This window comes from Coloeus monedula (genome assembly GCF_965178545.1).
Source record: "Coloeus monedula genome assembly, chromosome: 19".
Taxonomy (NCBI): Eukaryota; Metazoa; Chordata; class Aves; order Passeriformes; family Corvidae; genus Coloeus; species Coloeus monedula.
Window position 1 is genome coordinate 4909126 of NC_138799.1, and position 16538 is coordinate 4925663.

Consider the following 16538-nt stretch of genomic DNA (forward strand, 5'->3'; position numbering starts at 1 on the left):
CTGGAGTTAGGATAAAAATGTTATTTGAGTCTTAGTTCGTGCAAGGTGCCAATGCTCCATCTGGGCTTTTCAGTGGAAGCCGAGTGGATTCTGCTTCTGACTTTAATAGGAGAAGAATCAGGACTATTTGTTATGGCTGTTTCTTAAAAGGGAAACTTACTGCTTATTGAAAAAGCGGATATGAAAAGCACAAACTTGTTCTCTTCTTGCCAAGAAACAGTACAGATTATGTCACTGCATTTATTTAAATCTGGTTTCCATTATGTCGTTTTTCTGCTTTTCCCCCCCACTTGCATCTGGTTCTCAGGCACTCAGACAGGACTGGGCTGCAAACCCAGGGAATAGCTCAAATCCATCTAAAAAGATATAATATAAGGTAATACATGCTCTTATTTGTATATTTTTGATACACAGCTGTCAGTTACTGATCTGAGGGAGCCCTTCAAACAGTGGTTAGTTTTGCAGGGTTCCTATTTTTAATGAAGTTATGCAATCATTAAGTTTTTAAAATTCCTCCTCCTTGCACACCTGGAGGCAGGAGTTTAGACCCTTCCTGCAGATCTGCACATGCCACAAGTATTTCCTTGCTCCCAGATTCCTGGCAGACAGACACACAGACACGGTCCTGGCTTGTTTATAGGGCAACGGGTTAGCCCTTCTAGTTTAACACACTCCAGTAGAAAGGGGTAATTTTTTGGATGTGCTTGATTCCATCTCTGAAAGCAGCCAATAACAGGATCAAAAATCTGTTTGCAAGTGTGCGAAACAGAAAATGCTCATCTAGTGGGAATTTTAAAAACCGTTGGAAATGGAGCATCTTCACTGTTTAAGGGGGTAAATTTCACTTCATGTGCAGAACCGCCAGATATGAGGGATTATTTATTATTATTATTATTTATTTTACTCTACCAAACAGCACAGTTATAGAGAGACATTGTGGCAGGCCCTGAGGCGGGGAAGGGGGGATATCATGGCGGCTGGCCTACAACTCCCAGCATGCACCGCGCGAATAAGCACGCGTTACCTCCTCTATCGATGGCGATGACTACAACTCCCAGCATGCCCCACCGGCCCAATGACGCCAGCGCCTTTTTCCCGCGCAAGCGCAGAGAGGGCTCGATGCTGTGAGGAGGAGGAGGAGGAGGCGGAGGAGGCGGCGATGGCGCTCAACAAGAACCACTCGGAAGGCGGCGGCGTCATCGTTAACAACAGCGAGAAGTGAGGTGCTATCCCCTTCTCCCTTCCTCCGGCCGCGGGAGCCGGGGGATAGCGGCGCGCTGCCTTCTCCCCCCGCCCTCTTCCTGCCTTCCCCCTCAGGGGGAGGGGTTGTGTGGGTCGGGGTTGGGGGGGTGCTGAGAGGGTGAGGCGGTTAAAGGGGGTGGTTTAACCCTCTCGGTGCCGGCGGTGCTCGTCCTCCCCTCGTTTCCCTACGGCTTAGGGGCTGTACGTACCCCCCTGCCCCAGGGCCTGCGCGGGGGGAGCTCTGCTGGGCCTCAGCCGCGGGCCTTGCTCCCCCTACACCGCTCCCCTCAGCATCCTGCCGGTCCCCCAGCCTGCTGCTGGCTCTTGCTGCTGTGCCCAGTCTCTCCCCCGAGGGCTCAGGAAGGGCTGGCAGAGCTCAGCTCCCGCCCAGGTGATCTGGCCTGGACGCAGGCCTCCCCTCTCGGGGATGCTGCATCGTGCCTCAGCTCAAAGGCTGCCCACGGTGGTTTGCTGGGTTCCTGGAGCACAGCTCCCTTTCTGTGTGTGCGGGAAGGAGCGACAGTGTTGGAAAAAGGTGCTGGGATATAACCATGGAAACGGCAAGCCTCCACAGAGCTGCCTCTGTCTGCATGGCAAAGGGCTGTCCGCACCCGCTGTCTGCCAGCGTGGTTCTGACGTGGCAGTCATCTGCTTCGGGGACAAAGGAGTGGTTCATCCTTCAGCGCTTCTTTCCACGGGGCCGCTTAAACATTGGTGCAGGAATTCTGCGCCTGACTTCCACTTGGGATGTGGCATTTCTTAGAAGGCTTTAGTAAGATCAACTCAGCTACTTAAATTTGCATTCCCTGAGAGAACTGCAGCAGCTGAAGGTGTTGCTGTTCCCGGCTGTCAGCCTGCCTTGGATCAGGGTCTGTCTGAAATGCTGCAGCCTGAGCAGAGCTGGTCCCACTGCCCTTCCCGAGCTTTTCCTGGAGGGACAGGTATTTACTGGCAGAAGGGAAAGGCAAATGACTGAGCATGGAAACACGTCAGCTGCCAAAGATAGAGGTGGTGGAGGTTTCTGCAGCTTTAGGGATTAGAGTTCCTAATGTGGGTGCTGTAATGTCAATACAAGTTACCTGCTGTGTCCATGCAAAGGTTTTAATCAGGTCAGTTTGTAACTGAGAATTAAGGAATCAGTGCAGGCAACACGAGTTAATGAAGTCTTGTGGCAAGGAAGGGGAGTTCCTCTGGATCACATTTTTGTGTCAGAGGTGCTTGAGCTGTGGTGAGACCTTGGAGAGCTGTGTTGCATAAGCAGCCTGAGCAGTTCCTTCTCCTGCAGTCCTTTCTCTGTCGCATTACTTGTGGGCAACTGACTTAGGGAACTGATCCAGTAGAAATGCAAAATGATTTAAAACGAAAGTAAATGTCTTGAGATTTCGATTGATTTGGTGCCTGGTTATGCAGACAGCAGCAGCAGCTGTGTCAGCACACTGAGAAGGGAACAAGCAGCCAGTGATACTTCAGTTGCTGCTGCCAACAACAACAAAAAAGGCAAACCAGAACTGATTTTGTCTGCTCAGCATGGCCTGAGGTTACAGGTGGTTTTGGTAGGTCAGTAAACTTCTGTGCAGGCTGCACTTCTGCCTTGAGCTGTAGCTCTTGTCTCTTCTGGCACCTTTTGCAGTGTTTTGATGACCTATGACCATGTAGAAATTACCTTCAGTGATCTGGAGCCGATGCCAGAGGCCTTCAAGGGGACCAAGAAAGGGAGTGTTTTCCTGACTCCCTACCGGGTAAGTGGTGAAAGGCTTTATCTCGTGTAAGGAGATAACAGTCCTGGAGTCTGTATTTAAATGTCCTCAGTGCATGAAAGTCAGGATAATCTACTCCTGCTTGAAGTGTAGCTCATCCTCTCCCTCTGGAAAGCATTATGAATTCACGGCATATCCCATCTATTTGTCAACAGATAATAAATCTGATTAGTTCTTGTACAGGCAGCTGTTTAGTACATCAGGTATCTTCAAACTGGAAATTAACAGTGGTCTGGAAATGCTGAATGCAACAGCACAGCTACTAAATCATAGCTGTGTGGAGCAGCAGGTTCTCTGGGAGCTGGAAGGAGTATTACCTGAGCAAGGGACTTCCTGGAAGGCTTTATTACCTTGAGGATTTGGTTTACCCCTGTGGCTGTTCTCTGTAGCTTTTGGCTTGCAGAAGTGGTGATGTGGGAGGGAGTTTGAGTCCATGGAGAAGTCTGTTCAGATAATAAATCAGGGCTGTGTTTCCTGTTTATTTTGAATAGCTCTTGTAATGTTACTTTCTTTTCAGGTTATCTTTGTGTCGAAGGGGAAGGATGCTATGCAGTCATTCGTGATGCCCTTTTACTTGTTGAAGGATTGTGAGATCAAGCAGCCAGTGTTTGGAGCAAATTACATCAAGGGCACAGTGAAAGCAGAGGCAGGAGGTAGGTATCACACAGTGTGTGTTCTGTGTCTCAGTTCAGTGCTCACTTCATAGCAAAAACCTGGCTAACCAAAACTTGACACTGTCCAAATGCATTTTCACACTCCTGCTAAAATGTGTTTCTTTCTTTGGCAGCTAAAAATGCTCCCCTTATCAGCTCCCTGTTCAGTTACAATGAGCAGATCTGCTCTGCAACCCATCTCATTCCTGCCCTCTGCAAAATACTAAGTTCAATTAAACAAGTGATCTCAGCAAATAAACATCAGAGTGGAGTCATCAAGAATGAGCATGTAATTTTGCTTTAGTCACTTGGGGTCACCTCTCCCACCTGCATCCAGGTCCTCCTGTGCCAAAAACTCAGATTCTTTCTGGCTCTGTTTGGGTTCAGGTGGAGATCCCCAGAGCACTTTTTCCATCATGTTTCTTGTGCAGTTCAAGGACAGGTGTGCTGTTGCTGTAGTGCATCCTGGCAGTGAAAATGGCACTTGGAAAGGACTGTCTTGACAGTCAGGGAAGTTAAGAAGCTGTTTCACATTAAACTCAGTGAGAAGGCTGTGGCAGGCATTTTCAATAATAATTTTGATTTTCACTGTTTTTTTTACCAAAGGCACAAAGTTCAGGAAACTTTCATCCTCAGCTTGATTCAGTCTGGTAGTTGTAGCACAGAAGTCACAGCACAGGGTGTAGGAGCTTTCAGCTGGAATCCTGAAAGCAGCTTCTGCATGGGAGCTGAGTGGGACAATCCAGCATGAGAGGGAGCCTGAGCAGTAATGACAAACTAAACGGTGTGAAAGGCAAAGGGCTTTAGCTAAATCTTTGTGAATTTTCCCCAGAGGCCATCTCTTTTAATGATGATGTTGTCTTAACAGCCATGAGAGTCTGGTTTAGCTTAAAAGGCTCTTTAATCTACTTGTTTCTGTTTCAGCACAGCTTCTGCTTTGATGCTTTCTTGGGACTCTGGACTGTGTGTGTTTTTCTTTTTTATACTGTAATATGAGATGTCACTAATTTATTTGGTTTTTTAATTATTATTTATCCTGACTTGAAATGTCTTCCATGGGCTCTAATGGATTTATGTGGACCATGTTTTTCATTAAGCTCTTTGCTTCATTGGGCACTCAGACTCCCAAACTAATTTGGAGCTGACAGGTGTAGTTGCAAAGGCTTTTTAGCAAACGGGATTAACAAAATCCCTGTCTTCTGCACTAATCTTATCCAAAGCAAGAGCAAATCCAGCACTCCTGATAGCTTGGCTTGTGGCAGCTGCTGTGGCAACAGCCACAACTCCAGAAAGCTTATGAAGGTCTCCCTCATGGATGTTTCTGCTTCAGGTGTCTCTTGACATGACAATACCCCAGTGTGATTTTTTTTCTGATGATACCATAATTCTGCCACTTCCTCTGCTTTATTTTTTCTTTTTCTTTTAACTTGGATATTTGGGATAAGCTCTTTAAAGAATTATATACAGAGCATCTGTAAATAGAGCATATAACCTGAATAGTATGGAAATGGCTTCTCCTTGCTGTCTTTCCTCCCTCAGGTGGCTGGGAAGGATCTGCCACATTCAAGATGACCTTTTCAGCTGGGGGTGCAATTGAATTTGGGCAGCGGATGCTGCAGGTGGCATCACAAGGTATGGAAGTCTGGGGGTATCTGCCAGAGTTTTGTGAGTTTAGGACCCTTGCCTGTGTCTGAAGCTTGCTTTAAAAAGTATTTTTTTCACATCCAATGAGCAGCAGATTTATTGGGATGACACTTTTTTTCTGATAAGGACTCTCAAAGTTTGTTGGAGTTCTTGGCCTGCATTTGAGGCAGGCTTGATGTTCTGATGAGGTCTTGTCTTCATTTTTCCAGTCTCCAGAGGTGAAATACCCAGTGGAGCTTATGGCTATTCCTACATGCCAAATGGATCCTATGCTTTTGCACCCCCTGCAGCTAACGGGGGCTATCCATACCCACCTCCTCCTCCAGGTAAGCCTGGGAACTGAGGCTGGGGATTGTTCCAGTTAGTAAGAGTTAAAATAAGTAAAAAGGGCAAGAAACACAGATTTTACACGGTGTTTTAGTGATGACTTGCGTAGCTTTTGTTCCTGAGTTTAGTTATGTTTGCCTTGGCTTCTTTGGGTTGATAACTCCACCCAGAGGAGTTAAGTCTCTTGCTGTGTGATCTCCTTTCCTGACAGACTTTTATCCTGGTCCTCCTATGGCAGATGGAGGCATGGGCTACATGCAGCTTCCACCCCCACCATACCCAGGGCCCATGGAACCCCCTGTCAGTGGCCCGGACCTGCCCTCCACTCCTGCAGGTAAGGAGTGTGTCCAGGTGAATGAACTCACCACAGTTGTGTGAGGAATGAAACAGACTTTGCTTCTTGTCTTTTGGGGAACTTTGAAGCTCCACTTAGAAGTTGAAATTGGTTTAGAAAAGGGATTAGGAAGCTCCCCTAATCTCCAGCTTTGTATGTCCAGCTCAGTCTGGAGTCCAGCCTGATTCTCTCTGGGGTGGACACCATTAATGGGCATTTTACGGATGGATTTATTATTCTTTTGATAGAAAAAATACAGTTTGTGATTCTCTTGTGCTGGTAATCTTGCCCTAATGGATGAATACAAGGAAACTGATGGTGAAACGTGTTTGTGGTCCATTTTAGTTCTCAACTGTGTCTTGGGTGATATTTTCTTCCCCTTCCCCTGTTTCACTCTTAATGTGATTATTTTTCCTGAAACAATATGGAACAGGGGAAGAGATGATGGAAAGGAGCTGGGGAAATATCAGCCTCATTTTTCACTCATTTGGGATTTATTAAAATGAAAAAAGAGCTACTGTGGTTGGACATAGCCATAGACCTCTTGCAGATAAGAATATTTGTTTGAATAAGGATTTAACTTTTCTCTTTGGTTTGAATAAACAACCATTCATCTTTGCACTATTATTTGGAAAGTGGCACTGCTCCAGAGGGTTGTACAAGATTTTTGTATTCTTCAGAAATAGAGGATGTGGATTATCCTCATAAATTACCATCTTTAATGCAAGAATCCCCTAAGCTGCTATAAACTTGTGCTGATTTTTGTCTTGCCTGGTGTTTTCACTCCCAGGGAGGATGGCTTATTCACTGCTGGTTTATAAAGGGTATTGTCTGTATTTAGGCAAAGCAGCAGCAAGCATTTCTTTATGGCTGACATGCAAGTCCCAGGTGACATTTCCAAACTCAGTCTTTGTCTGTTTCACTGGGTATTGACAATTCTGTGGTAACTGGAAGAGATAATGCTCAATTGTGTGTGTTGTAGCTATTTTGCAACTTGAGCACTGGTCATATGGTGCTCTGTTAGTAACTCTTGATGGCCAGGAATTCTTGTTTTATTGTAAGAGTTCTCTGTGTCCCCCTAACCTGACTCTTCTCTCCGTGTGACAGCTGAAGCCAAGGCTGCTGAAGCTGCTGCCAGTGCTTACTACAGCCCAGGCAACCCCCACAATGTCTACATGCCCACGGTGAGTCCCTGTTGCTCTGCGTTTGCAGGGGAGCCCAAGTGTGTGTCTGGCAGATCTCTCAGTGGCACAGCGAAGTTTGTCTGAATTCATGTTGGTGTCTTGGGTTTTTTGGGGGCTTTAAGTTTAATTTTTTATTCTTAGCCATGCAGTGATGTCTTTTTATCATCTTTATTGCAGGACCAGCCACCCCCTCCTCCTTACTTCCCACCAGAGGACAAGAAAAACCAATAAGCTGACAGAGAACTTCTCCACGACTCATTGCTTTCTTTTTTTCCATTTTGGCAGAATTCTGGGGCACGGTCCATAGCACTGAGGAGTAGAGCCTTCCCCCAAGGCACACTGCTTTCAGGGGCTCTAGTACTAGGTCTGTGCAGAGCAAGGGGAGGGATGTTGGCAGCCTGGCTCACCTCTGGAGCTCTGAGGGTTTGCTGTCCTGCAGCATTCCCTCCTCCCTGTGTGCAGCATCGCTACACCTGGGGGTTCTCTTCATCTGTGACTACTTCCCTTAGCTCTGTTTCTTTTGTTACTTAAATTATACCTCTTTAGAGTCAGCATCTGCTCTAAACTGCTAATTAACATGATCATGACATGGAAACAAGGCCCTTGGACATGAATTTACCTGAGTGTGCATCCAAGAGCACCTCTGGACACAGGGATGCCTCTGGTTATTCCTTTTAATCCAGAGTGTCACGTCCAACTCTTTGCTCTTGAGAAAGGGCTTCAAAGGAAACCTTTGGGATCTCAAAGGAAATACACACCTGTGGCATTTTTCAGATATATATTCAACTTTCTTGGGTTTCTTTGTTTTTAGTCATTCCTGACAATCATAGTAAGTAATCTGGTAGCCCTTCAGATTTCCCTGCTGTGCGCCATGTATGACAATGCTGACCAACTTCCCTTCCTCAGACACACTGCTCTTCACAGGGTTCTCCAGTAGCATCTGACCAGTTTAGATCCCATGGGAACACTAATATTTCTGTTGTCTCTATTTTCCAGTTAGATATGTGAGTTCATGGAATATTCTCCTCATAGTCTGTAACGCACTTTTGTTTTTCCTTTGTTGTAACACAAATTACACTTTTTGGCCAGTGAAGCATCTTCCTGCTGTGATTTACCTGGTGAATTAACAGCTAATGGGCAGAAAGCAGTTGACTTCTGCCCTGGAAGCACTTGAGAGAATATGCAAAACATTGGAATAAGCTGTAAGGTCCAAAGTGTTGTTTATTGCTGTTTGTGTTCCTGGTCCAGCTGTGAATTCCCAGTCACCTGAACGCAGACTCCTCATAGCATTGATTCCTTGGTCTCATTAGCAACAACTTCAGGACTGATCAGAATCTGGGCTATGAAACTTTTGTGCTGTTCAAAGCTTTGCACAAGTCACGCTTTGCTGACTTCTGACAGCTGGGAGAGAAAATCCTTCCCAGCAAAGTGTGACAGAGGATTCTGTGCTAGGGAACTGCTGAGACTTGCTGCATGCAGCCTGCTCGGAGAGAAAAAAGGTCCACCTCTTGTTTTCTTTTCTTTGGGTTTAGCTGATTAATGAAATTGCTACTGTTTGTGCACTGACTTTTCTAGAATTGCTACTGCGGTGATGTAAAGAAATGGTTATTTAAAAAAAAATATTTATTTTGAAAGCATTTGATTAATATATTAATGTGAAATGACTTCTGAATGCAGATCTGTTTTGCTAAGACTGTGAAGTAAAGAGAAATGAGCTCAAAACTTGGGGTGGTTGTGTGTGTGTGAGCAGGCAAACTTCTGGTGAGTTGGTAGCTTTGGATGGGGAGAGGAAGAATTAGAAGCAAAATCACTTGGATTTTGTTTGTGGCTCTTCACTGGTGACATCATTTGCTAGATTTCTCTTGGGTGACTTTATGAATGAAAATAAGATGTTAAAATATTTCAGCAGACTCCCATGTCACTGTTCCTGTTGGAAGCTGGTGCAGCAGCTGCTTTACTCTACCCAGATGTGTCACCCAGGTTGTTTTTCCAGACCAATTGTCCTCAGGAAAGTTACAACCTGTTCACTATTTTACTTTGCAAGAAGTAGCTGGGTGATGCAGCATAATTAATGCTTCTAAAATATGTCTCTAATTAGAAACAATCCGCAATTTTATCTTCTTTTTTCCTGTGAGTGTGCTGAGGTGCCTGGGTGGTTGTGCCCAGTGAGGTCGGAGCTCTCTCAGGTGTGCTCCACCTGTGCTCCTCTCCCTGGAAAAGCTGAGAGTTGTGCTCCAGCAGCAGTGCCAGAGCCGTTCCTCTCTCTGAGCTGAACCAGCTGTGTCAGTCTCACCTGGCAGGGCAGGAGGGGAATGTTCCACATGGGAGCAGGTCCTCCTTAGTCCCCTGGCTCACACTGACACCTGTCAAACAGGAGTTACCCAGAAGCTGCTCTCCAGGTATCATTCAAACCTCACTTGGTTTCATTCCTCTTCCCATCGGCTGCTGTGGCTGCCTTCAATCTCTTGAATTCCCTGACCATCCAGCAGGGGACATCTTCCAGATTCTGCTCATTTTTTACACCCCTTTTGCCTCTCACATCCTCCCACATGGCTGTTTTACTGCACTTTAAGGCTGGCTGAGCCACTTGGGTTTGTTTTCTGTAGAAGAGTTGGGTGAAGGAGGAAAGCACTGAGACAAAATTTTACAGTCCAGTAGGAGCTGAATAAATCTTGACTTCTGAATTAAATTACTTCAAGGTTTCTTCAATCACATCTGTCCAACTGTAAGACGGTGCTGAAACCTTTCTGTTCTGGCTCATTCCCAGTTACCCTCTACTCCGAGACAGAATCCTAGAAAACACAGATTGCACGAACTTTCCAGATCTCTCAGCCAACCCCACTCCCTGTGCAGCTCTCAGGCCAACAAACAGAACAAATCCATGAGGGTTTTTTAAAAGCCTTTCCTCAGCTAAGTATGCTTGAGAGAGAATATTTCGATATCTGCTCCCATGGGAACTCAGCTCCATGGTTCGAGCTGAGTCACTTCCCTTAGAGTGGAGAAGTGGCAAGACCTGCAGAGACACCATGAGGTTTCTGTCTGGCAAAAGGGAAATACATTCAAAGGATGAGTCAGGCTGGAATAAATGAAATACTCCTTAGCACGGGTGTCAGAGGGCTAAATCTGGATCTGGAGCTGTGGGCTCTCCGCAGTGGTTTGAGGTTGAATGTTCCCATTCCCCCAGGCTGGAGCTGGGCATGGTCTGTGGGGAGGGGAGGAGGACGAAGCCAAAAAAAGAGGTTGGGCGTGGTCTCGATGTGTTTGGAGTGTGCTGATAGGGAGTGAAGCACATTTTGGGAATGCTGAAGCTGTGGGGCCAAAAGGCTGGGCAAGTCACACAGCCAGCAAGGGTCAGGCAGGTATTGGGCTGAGTGGAGCAGCACGATTTGGGAATCCAGATTTTAGGGTGCTGGTGAGAATCCCTGCCAAAACTCCCAAATTTAGCCTTGGTACTCAGCACTCCCCGCCATCTTCCTGATGGAAACTGGGAGCTGTTCTTTGCTTGGGAAAGGGCTCAGGGGTGTTGGAAGGGTCACCAGTTCTGCAGCCCATGCAGAAGGTTTTAAATATTAAAGCAGGGAAGTGCAATTTGGAGTCTGCTGCTGCTCTGGAAGCGCGGTGGGAGTAGGGCAGGAGGAGACGTTGTGCATTAATATGACTCCAGGTCTGGTCCCTGCCTCAATGATTAACTGGCTGTGCAGCAGGAGGCTGCCATGTGACAGCTGGATTGGTACCATTAAATTCCAATCTGAAGGAAAAGAGGAGGCACAGGGAACAATTGGTGTTGGATCCTTCGGCAGAGGCAGATTTTTCCACCACCACCACCATCTACAGTTCTGTCTCTTTGATGTGACTTGGGCTCTTCACTTGAGAAGTCTCTCCCTGCCCCTGCTGCTGGGAAACGTGTCTGTTTCCCTCCTTTGGGGAGTGTGGGGTAACTGGGTATTTCCAAAGTGCTTTGAGATCTTGTGCAAAGAGGTGTTGCCGCAGGAACCGCAGGTGCTGCTGACAGATTTCCTACTGTCAGCCCTGAAATCTTGGTGCTGTCCCTGGGGGCTGGGGAAGGCCTTTACCTTGGAAGGATTACCCCATCCTTAGGGATTAAGGATCCTTACCCTGGAAGGGTTGCCCCATCCTGTGTGTGCTTGCCCAGGGTTGCTTCCAGACAAAGGAAGAAACAGAGCCCTCCTCTTCCTCCACATCATTCTGCCCAGGTTTTACCTCAAGTGCTCCAGCTTCATGTGACCTATTCCCTAAAAACCATTATTTTGCATTAATTTCTTTCTGGCTGGGGGGGATGCACTGAGCAGCCATAGGGACCAGGGTTAAGGCCACTCGGCCAGCACCTCCCTGTCCTCGGTGTGCCTTCTTCTGGAGATAATGAGGACTTCCCACCACTCACAGAGCTGTAGATGGTCAAACTGTGCCTCTGCCACATGATGGACACTGTGATTTATCAGCTCTGCCTCCCAGCGCTGTCTCCCTTCGCAAGCACGGCTGGAGGTGGCGGGAGGCGTGGGGTGAAGTTTGGATCCAGCTGCTCCTGGAGCACCCAGGAGCAGAGCCAGGAGCAGAGCCAGCCCTCACTAGTGAGCAGCTCCTGTCGCATCACAGGCACTTCCAGCTGTAAAGAACTGCCAGGGGTGTGTTGGAGGTGAGTTTTGCCAAGGCAGGCTGCGATCAGGAGGAGTTTCAGGTTAGAGCTGCACAGAAAAGCCCAAGTGACAAATGTGAGGTTTGTGGGTGGGGAGGAAACCCTGGGATGTGCAGGGTGGGGATCTTTATTTCAGTCAAGGCTCTCTCAGCAGCCGTAGCAGCGGTTACTCACCTGGTCTTCTTTCTGGAGTGAGTCAGCTCCAAGAGACTGGAACCAGTATTTCAGCCCCCTCCTTGCTCAAGGGCTGGCCCTGTGCCACTGAGAGAGGCCCCAGCGGGACATGAAGTGGCCCACGTCACGGGGAGCAGGAGCACGGACTCGTACCTGCTGCTGCTGGCTGCCGGATCTCCCACCTCAGGTCCTCAAACAGACCAGGATCCCTCCCTGCTGGGTCCTCCCAACCCACCTGCCATTTCCTACACAACTCCTATGGTTTCCAGACACTGGAGCAAAAGGTATCAGCTTGGCTCCATTTAGGAGCTCAGCTCAGCAAATCCCATCTTTCTAAACTTTTCCTTTCCCTTGTTCAACTTGTGTCTCTTCCTCCTTCTCCTCCTCCTCCTTTTCCATGTACTTTGTTCTGTGAGGGCTGGGCTCTGGCTGGGACACACTGCCTCTCCCCGTGGCCCAGCCTGACTGCAATAATATTCCATGTTTTGGTGTGTCCCTCTGGAATGTAGGGGCGGTGGGAGGGGTTGTCCTTCAGCCTCCTCCCATCATCCAAGCTTGTGGAGCTTGGTGGGCTCCTCAGGGGCTTTGGCAAGTGTGTGGGGAGAACTGTTGGTGGAAAAGCCATGGGGAGAATGCTTTGTGCTGAAGCTGGTCAGTAATTTGGTGTCTGTGCTCCGGAATAACCTGGTTCATGGGCACCATGGGGGCATGGAGGTACCTGGGTGTCAGCCCCAAGTCCTTCCACCTTCACAAGCATCCCCCTGGCCCCTCCTCAGCTCAGGCACATGCTGTGGGTCCTGCTTCTCTCAACTCAGCCCCCAAACCAGCAAATAAATTGGCTTTGAAATCTGTGTCCCCCATTCGCTGTCCTTGCAGTGAGGGGATGATAAATCCAGTGTCTGAAATGGAATTATCTCACTGGGAGAGGGAAGTGGAAGAAATACTTGCTGCATACACAGCACATGACAGTGATGGTGGAAACATTTTAAAGTGGTCACAAGGTGCTGTGAGGCAAATGAGGGACATCCAGGTCTACACATGAAGTCTGTGACCTCCTCAGATTCATCCTTGCACATCCCTGCGATGGAGCTGGCAGCTCTTGTGTCAAACCCCTGCTCCTGCACAGGGCTCCCAAGGGGAACAGAGCTTTCACAACTGCCCTGTCATGTGTGGGTGGCTGGGAGTCCCCTTTGCTCTTCCCAGAAGGATGGAGTTTGCCTTGACATCCTTCTAAGATGCCCCAAATGAGGTGGGAGGTGCTGTGTGTTCCCCACTTCCTTCCCAGGTACCACCATCTTTTGGGAGGTGCCCCCAAAGTGCTCAGGAGAGCCTGTGGCAGGAGAGATGTGGGGTCAGGGCAGGAGTAACTGGAAGGCCCCACAGGAAACAGGGAGGGGGGATGACTGACATCCCTCCCAGGTATGGAATCGTTGGCCCCACAGCACCCAGTGGGTCTCAGGGGGATTCCCCACCTGGGCAGCCCCAAAGAAGGAGAACAGGGATGTCTTTCTCATTTTGAAACCACCTTCCTCCCCCCTGCCTAGTGACTGCACTGTCTACTTTGCCAAAGCCTGGAAGGCACCACTGGGTTTTGCAGAGTCATTGGACCCGTGGTTAAAAGGAGAAGTGAGGGAGGGACATGTTGAAATCAGTTTTTTGACTATTTGCCCATTTCCATCCGAGAGATAAGGGTGAGGCCAGGCTGCGGCTTCAGGATCGAGACAAGAGGTAGGAGATAAACTGCTATTAATGCTGATGGAGAGTCCTTTCCTAACAGGTTTTCCTTTAAGGGGAAGATGATTCCCTATAAAAGAAGGTGATGATGCTTGTTCTTTGGAGATCTCTTTTCTCAGCAGCCCCTACAACCCCACTCACCTGTGGACTTTAGTTATACCGGGGACAGGTATAAAGGGTTTTCCTTTAGGATGACTTCTTTTTAAAAGGAACATAAGGCTTCAGTCCATATTGTGCATAAATATGGTGGCTATTTTGGGAGGCAGACTGACAGTGTGGGAAGGGGGGGCTGTTGTGGGGAATGCCGACTCCCTCCCTCTGGAAAGTCCTGCCTCGGATGTCTGGGATGTTTTGCTTGTTGTCTGCCAGCGTGGGGAATGGAGTTTGTCAGGATTGTCTCTACTAACTAGAAATCCTTGCTCATTCTGGAGCTGCCTTTAGGGCTTCTCTTATTGTTTCCTGGACAAGGAGTAATTCGAGGTGCAAATACTGGAGCTTGGTGATTTTTGTCACCGGTATTTTGTGCAAGAGGTGGCTGCTGGTAAAACCCAGGGGGGAAAAGGACCAAACAGCTCTCCCTTGGCACACAGAGAGGCTCAAATCCATGTGATCCCTGCACTGAGTCCTGCCTAAGGACCGTGCTGGCCTCTGACGGGAGCTGAGTGCTGCCCACCCTGCCGGGCTGTGCCTGAGCATTTCAGTGGGCGTTGCAAACCAGGCAGTGGCCACCTGGGGAGCTGCTGGGGAAAGTGCTTTTAAACAGACTCTCCCACAGTGCAGCTGAACTTTTCCTTTGTAAAGCCTGCACAACCCCAGCCCAGCCATCAGCTCCTGGCTGGAGGGTCACTGCCTGATGTTTAGCAATAGTTATGACTGGATTTTATTTCTCCAGTGTTACAAGGAGGAAAGAAGTGGATTTGAGGACTGACTAAACTCTTTCAGCTGTTCTCTGTGCTGGTTGAGGCAAGAGACATCCTGACTGCTGTTATTTTTTGTTGGCAAGAAGGAGTGAAAGGTGTGAGCAGCTCAAGGATGCTGTGTCCATGTCCTGCCTTCACCTCTGGGGTTGCTCTTTGCTGGGCCAGATTTTGCTTTTGCAATCAAAGCTAAAAGCAGAGATGACAGCAATGGTTTCCAAAGGCCGTTGTGCACTTTTCTCTACTTCCCACTGACAACATTTTGCAGGGGAGCAGAGCACTGATGTTCCAGATCAATAAACTGCATTTGTGTGTGTCACGGGGCAAGAATCAGCTTCTCCACCACGTCTCCCTCCATCAGCAAGGGAGGAGATGCTTTTAAAGCTGTTTGCCCAAGGTGAGCCAATGGGAAAAGGCTGGATAAAGCCAAGGCTGAGGCTGGCAGGGCTGGGTAAGCGCCTCTGAGCATCTCTGGCACCAAAGGGAACGGGCGTTCTCATCACGTGTGGGGTGAGGAGGGGGCTCCAGTGCCAAACTGGGGAGTGCACAAGAAGGGGTTCTGAAGCCCAGTTCCTTGGGGCACCCAGTTCCTGGGGACAGTTACCAGAGCCCTCCTGTCAGGGGAGACAGCAGAAGTGTAACAAGCAGCTTTTTTCAGACCTCAGGGGACAAGGCTGACAGATCGCAGGAGTGGATTTCAGCTTTTTGGTGTCTCACTGTATCTCTGGATTATTTTTCTGTAGATTATCTTGGCATCCCTCTGCCCTGGCAATTCACTGTGTTTATGTTGTGCAGCCCCTCTTGGCCCCAGTCCTGTACTGGCTGACCTGGATAAAGAAAATCTGCCCCCCACATCAACCCCCTGCCTGTGCTCTCAGCCCTTTGTCCATCTCCTGGTCCTGCAACCTCAGGGAACCCTTTTGCCGTTATCACCTGCTCTTACAGGGTTCCAGGGCAAAGGGAAGGTCCTAAACTAACCTGCCTCAACTGAAGGACTGGATGAGTGCAAGGCTGGAAGGGCCTGGCTGCCTGCCCTCCTCCTCTCGCAGGGATTCTGCTGCCAGCATCCTCCTGCAGCCCTGCTTGGAGCCAGTGTGCTCTGGGTCTCTGTGCTGATGGACTCTGACTCCTTCCCTGCTGTTAAGGAGACAAACTTTCCAGTGCAGTTTCCATGGTCATGGTTTCCTGTTTGGATTCAGCACAAATCCCTGAGTGCCTGCACAGTACCACTGATCCCAGTGTGGAGCCACTGCTGCCTGTGTTACAGCTGAAGCATCTTTTTTATGGCCTTTGAACCTTCCAGGGGACAGAAAGAGGCTGGGAACACAGCACAGGGCCTGTGGCTCCTCAGCAGCCCCGGCAGGGACACCAAACCCCAGCAGTGACACTGAGCATGGGCTGTCATCCTTGTCCTTCCCCGGCCTGTGGGTCCGGCCGCTGAGCAGCAAATGCTTGTGCAGCTCAAGAGCTCCTCCAAAGCCCAGGCTGCTCTCAGCTGTGTCTGTAGGCACAACAGACACCCAGGAGCAAGCTGGCTCTTCCCCATGCCATCTCCTGATGCCCAGCCAGGCCTTCCCCCACCCAGTTTGTTATCAGTGAGAGCATCCTGATAGGGATCTGCAAGGGGAGGGCACGGCTGCCGGTCTGTGACAGGCAACTGCCTGGCAGGTTCCAATCAGATAAAGTGTTTGCAAGAATGAAAGCTGACAGTAAAGAACAAATTTTCAACTTCATTTCTTGCTGCTTTTTTTTCTCAGTAGCTCTTTCTGGACAGCCCGTTTGGGGAAAAGGTCACAGGCCCTTTCTCGGTGCTGTTTTTGGCTCTTTACTGCATCTGTTCTCAGCCCAACCTTGTGCAACGCTCCTGGGTGTTGCAAGGACTTCTCACCCTGCAGCTTTTGCATGGGGTTTCAAATCC

The 16538-nt window shown here is 48.7% G+C and overlaps 1 protein-coding gene across 4 annotated transcripts; it reads left to right on the plus strand.

The window, feature by feature from the left end:
• Nucleotides 1-1118: 1118 nt before the first annotated feature.
• Nucleotides 1119-8773, plus strand: WBP2 (WW domain binding protein 2). 4 transcript variants are annotated; one of them, XM_082293849.1, is made up of 8 exons: nucleotides 1119-1218; nucleotides 2873-2981; nucleotides 3517-3652; nucleotides 5192-5284; nucleotides 5506-5622; nucleotides 5835-5957; nucleotides 7065-7141; nucleotides 7319-8773. In XM_082293849.1, exons 1-8 carry the CDS (start codon nucleotides 1160-1162, stop codon nucleotides 7370-7372), a joined length of 768 nt encoding a protein of 255 aa, XP_082149975.1. In that variant the 5' UTR covers nucleotides 1119-1159; the 3' UTR covers nucleotides 7373-8773. The 4 variants fall into 4 exon arrangements, with proteins under 4 accessions (XP_082149975.1, XP_082149976.1, XP_082149978.1 ...); XM_082293850.1 differs by having other exon boundaries at nucleotides 5862-5957; XM_082293852.1 differs by having other exon boundaries at nucleotides 1137-1223.
• Nucleotides 8774-16538: the final 7765 nt, after the last annotated feature.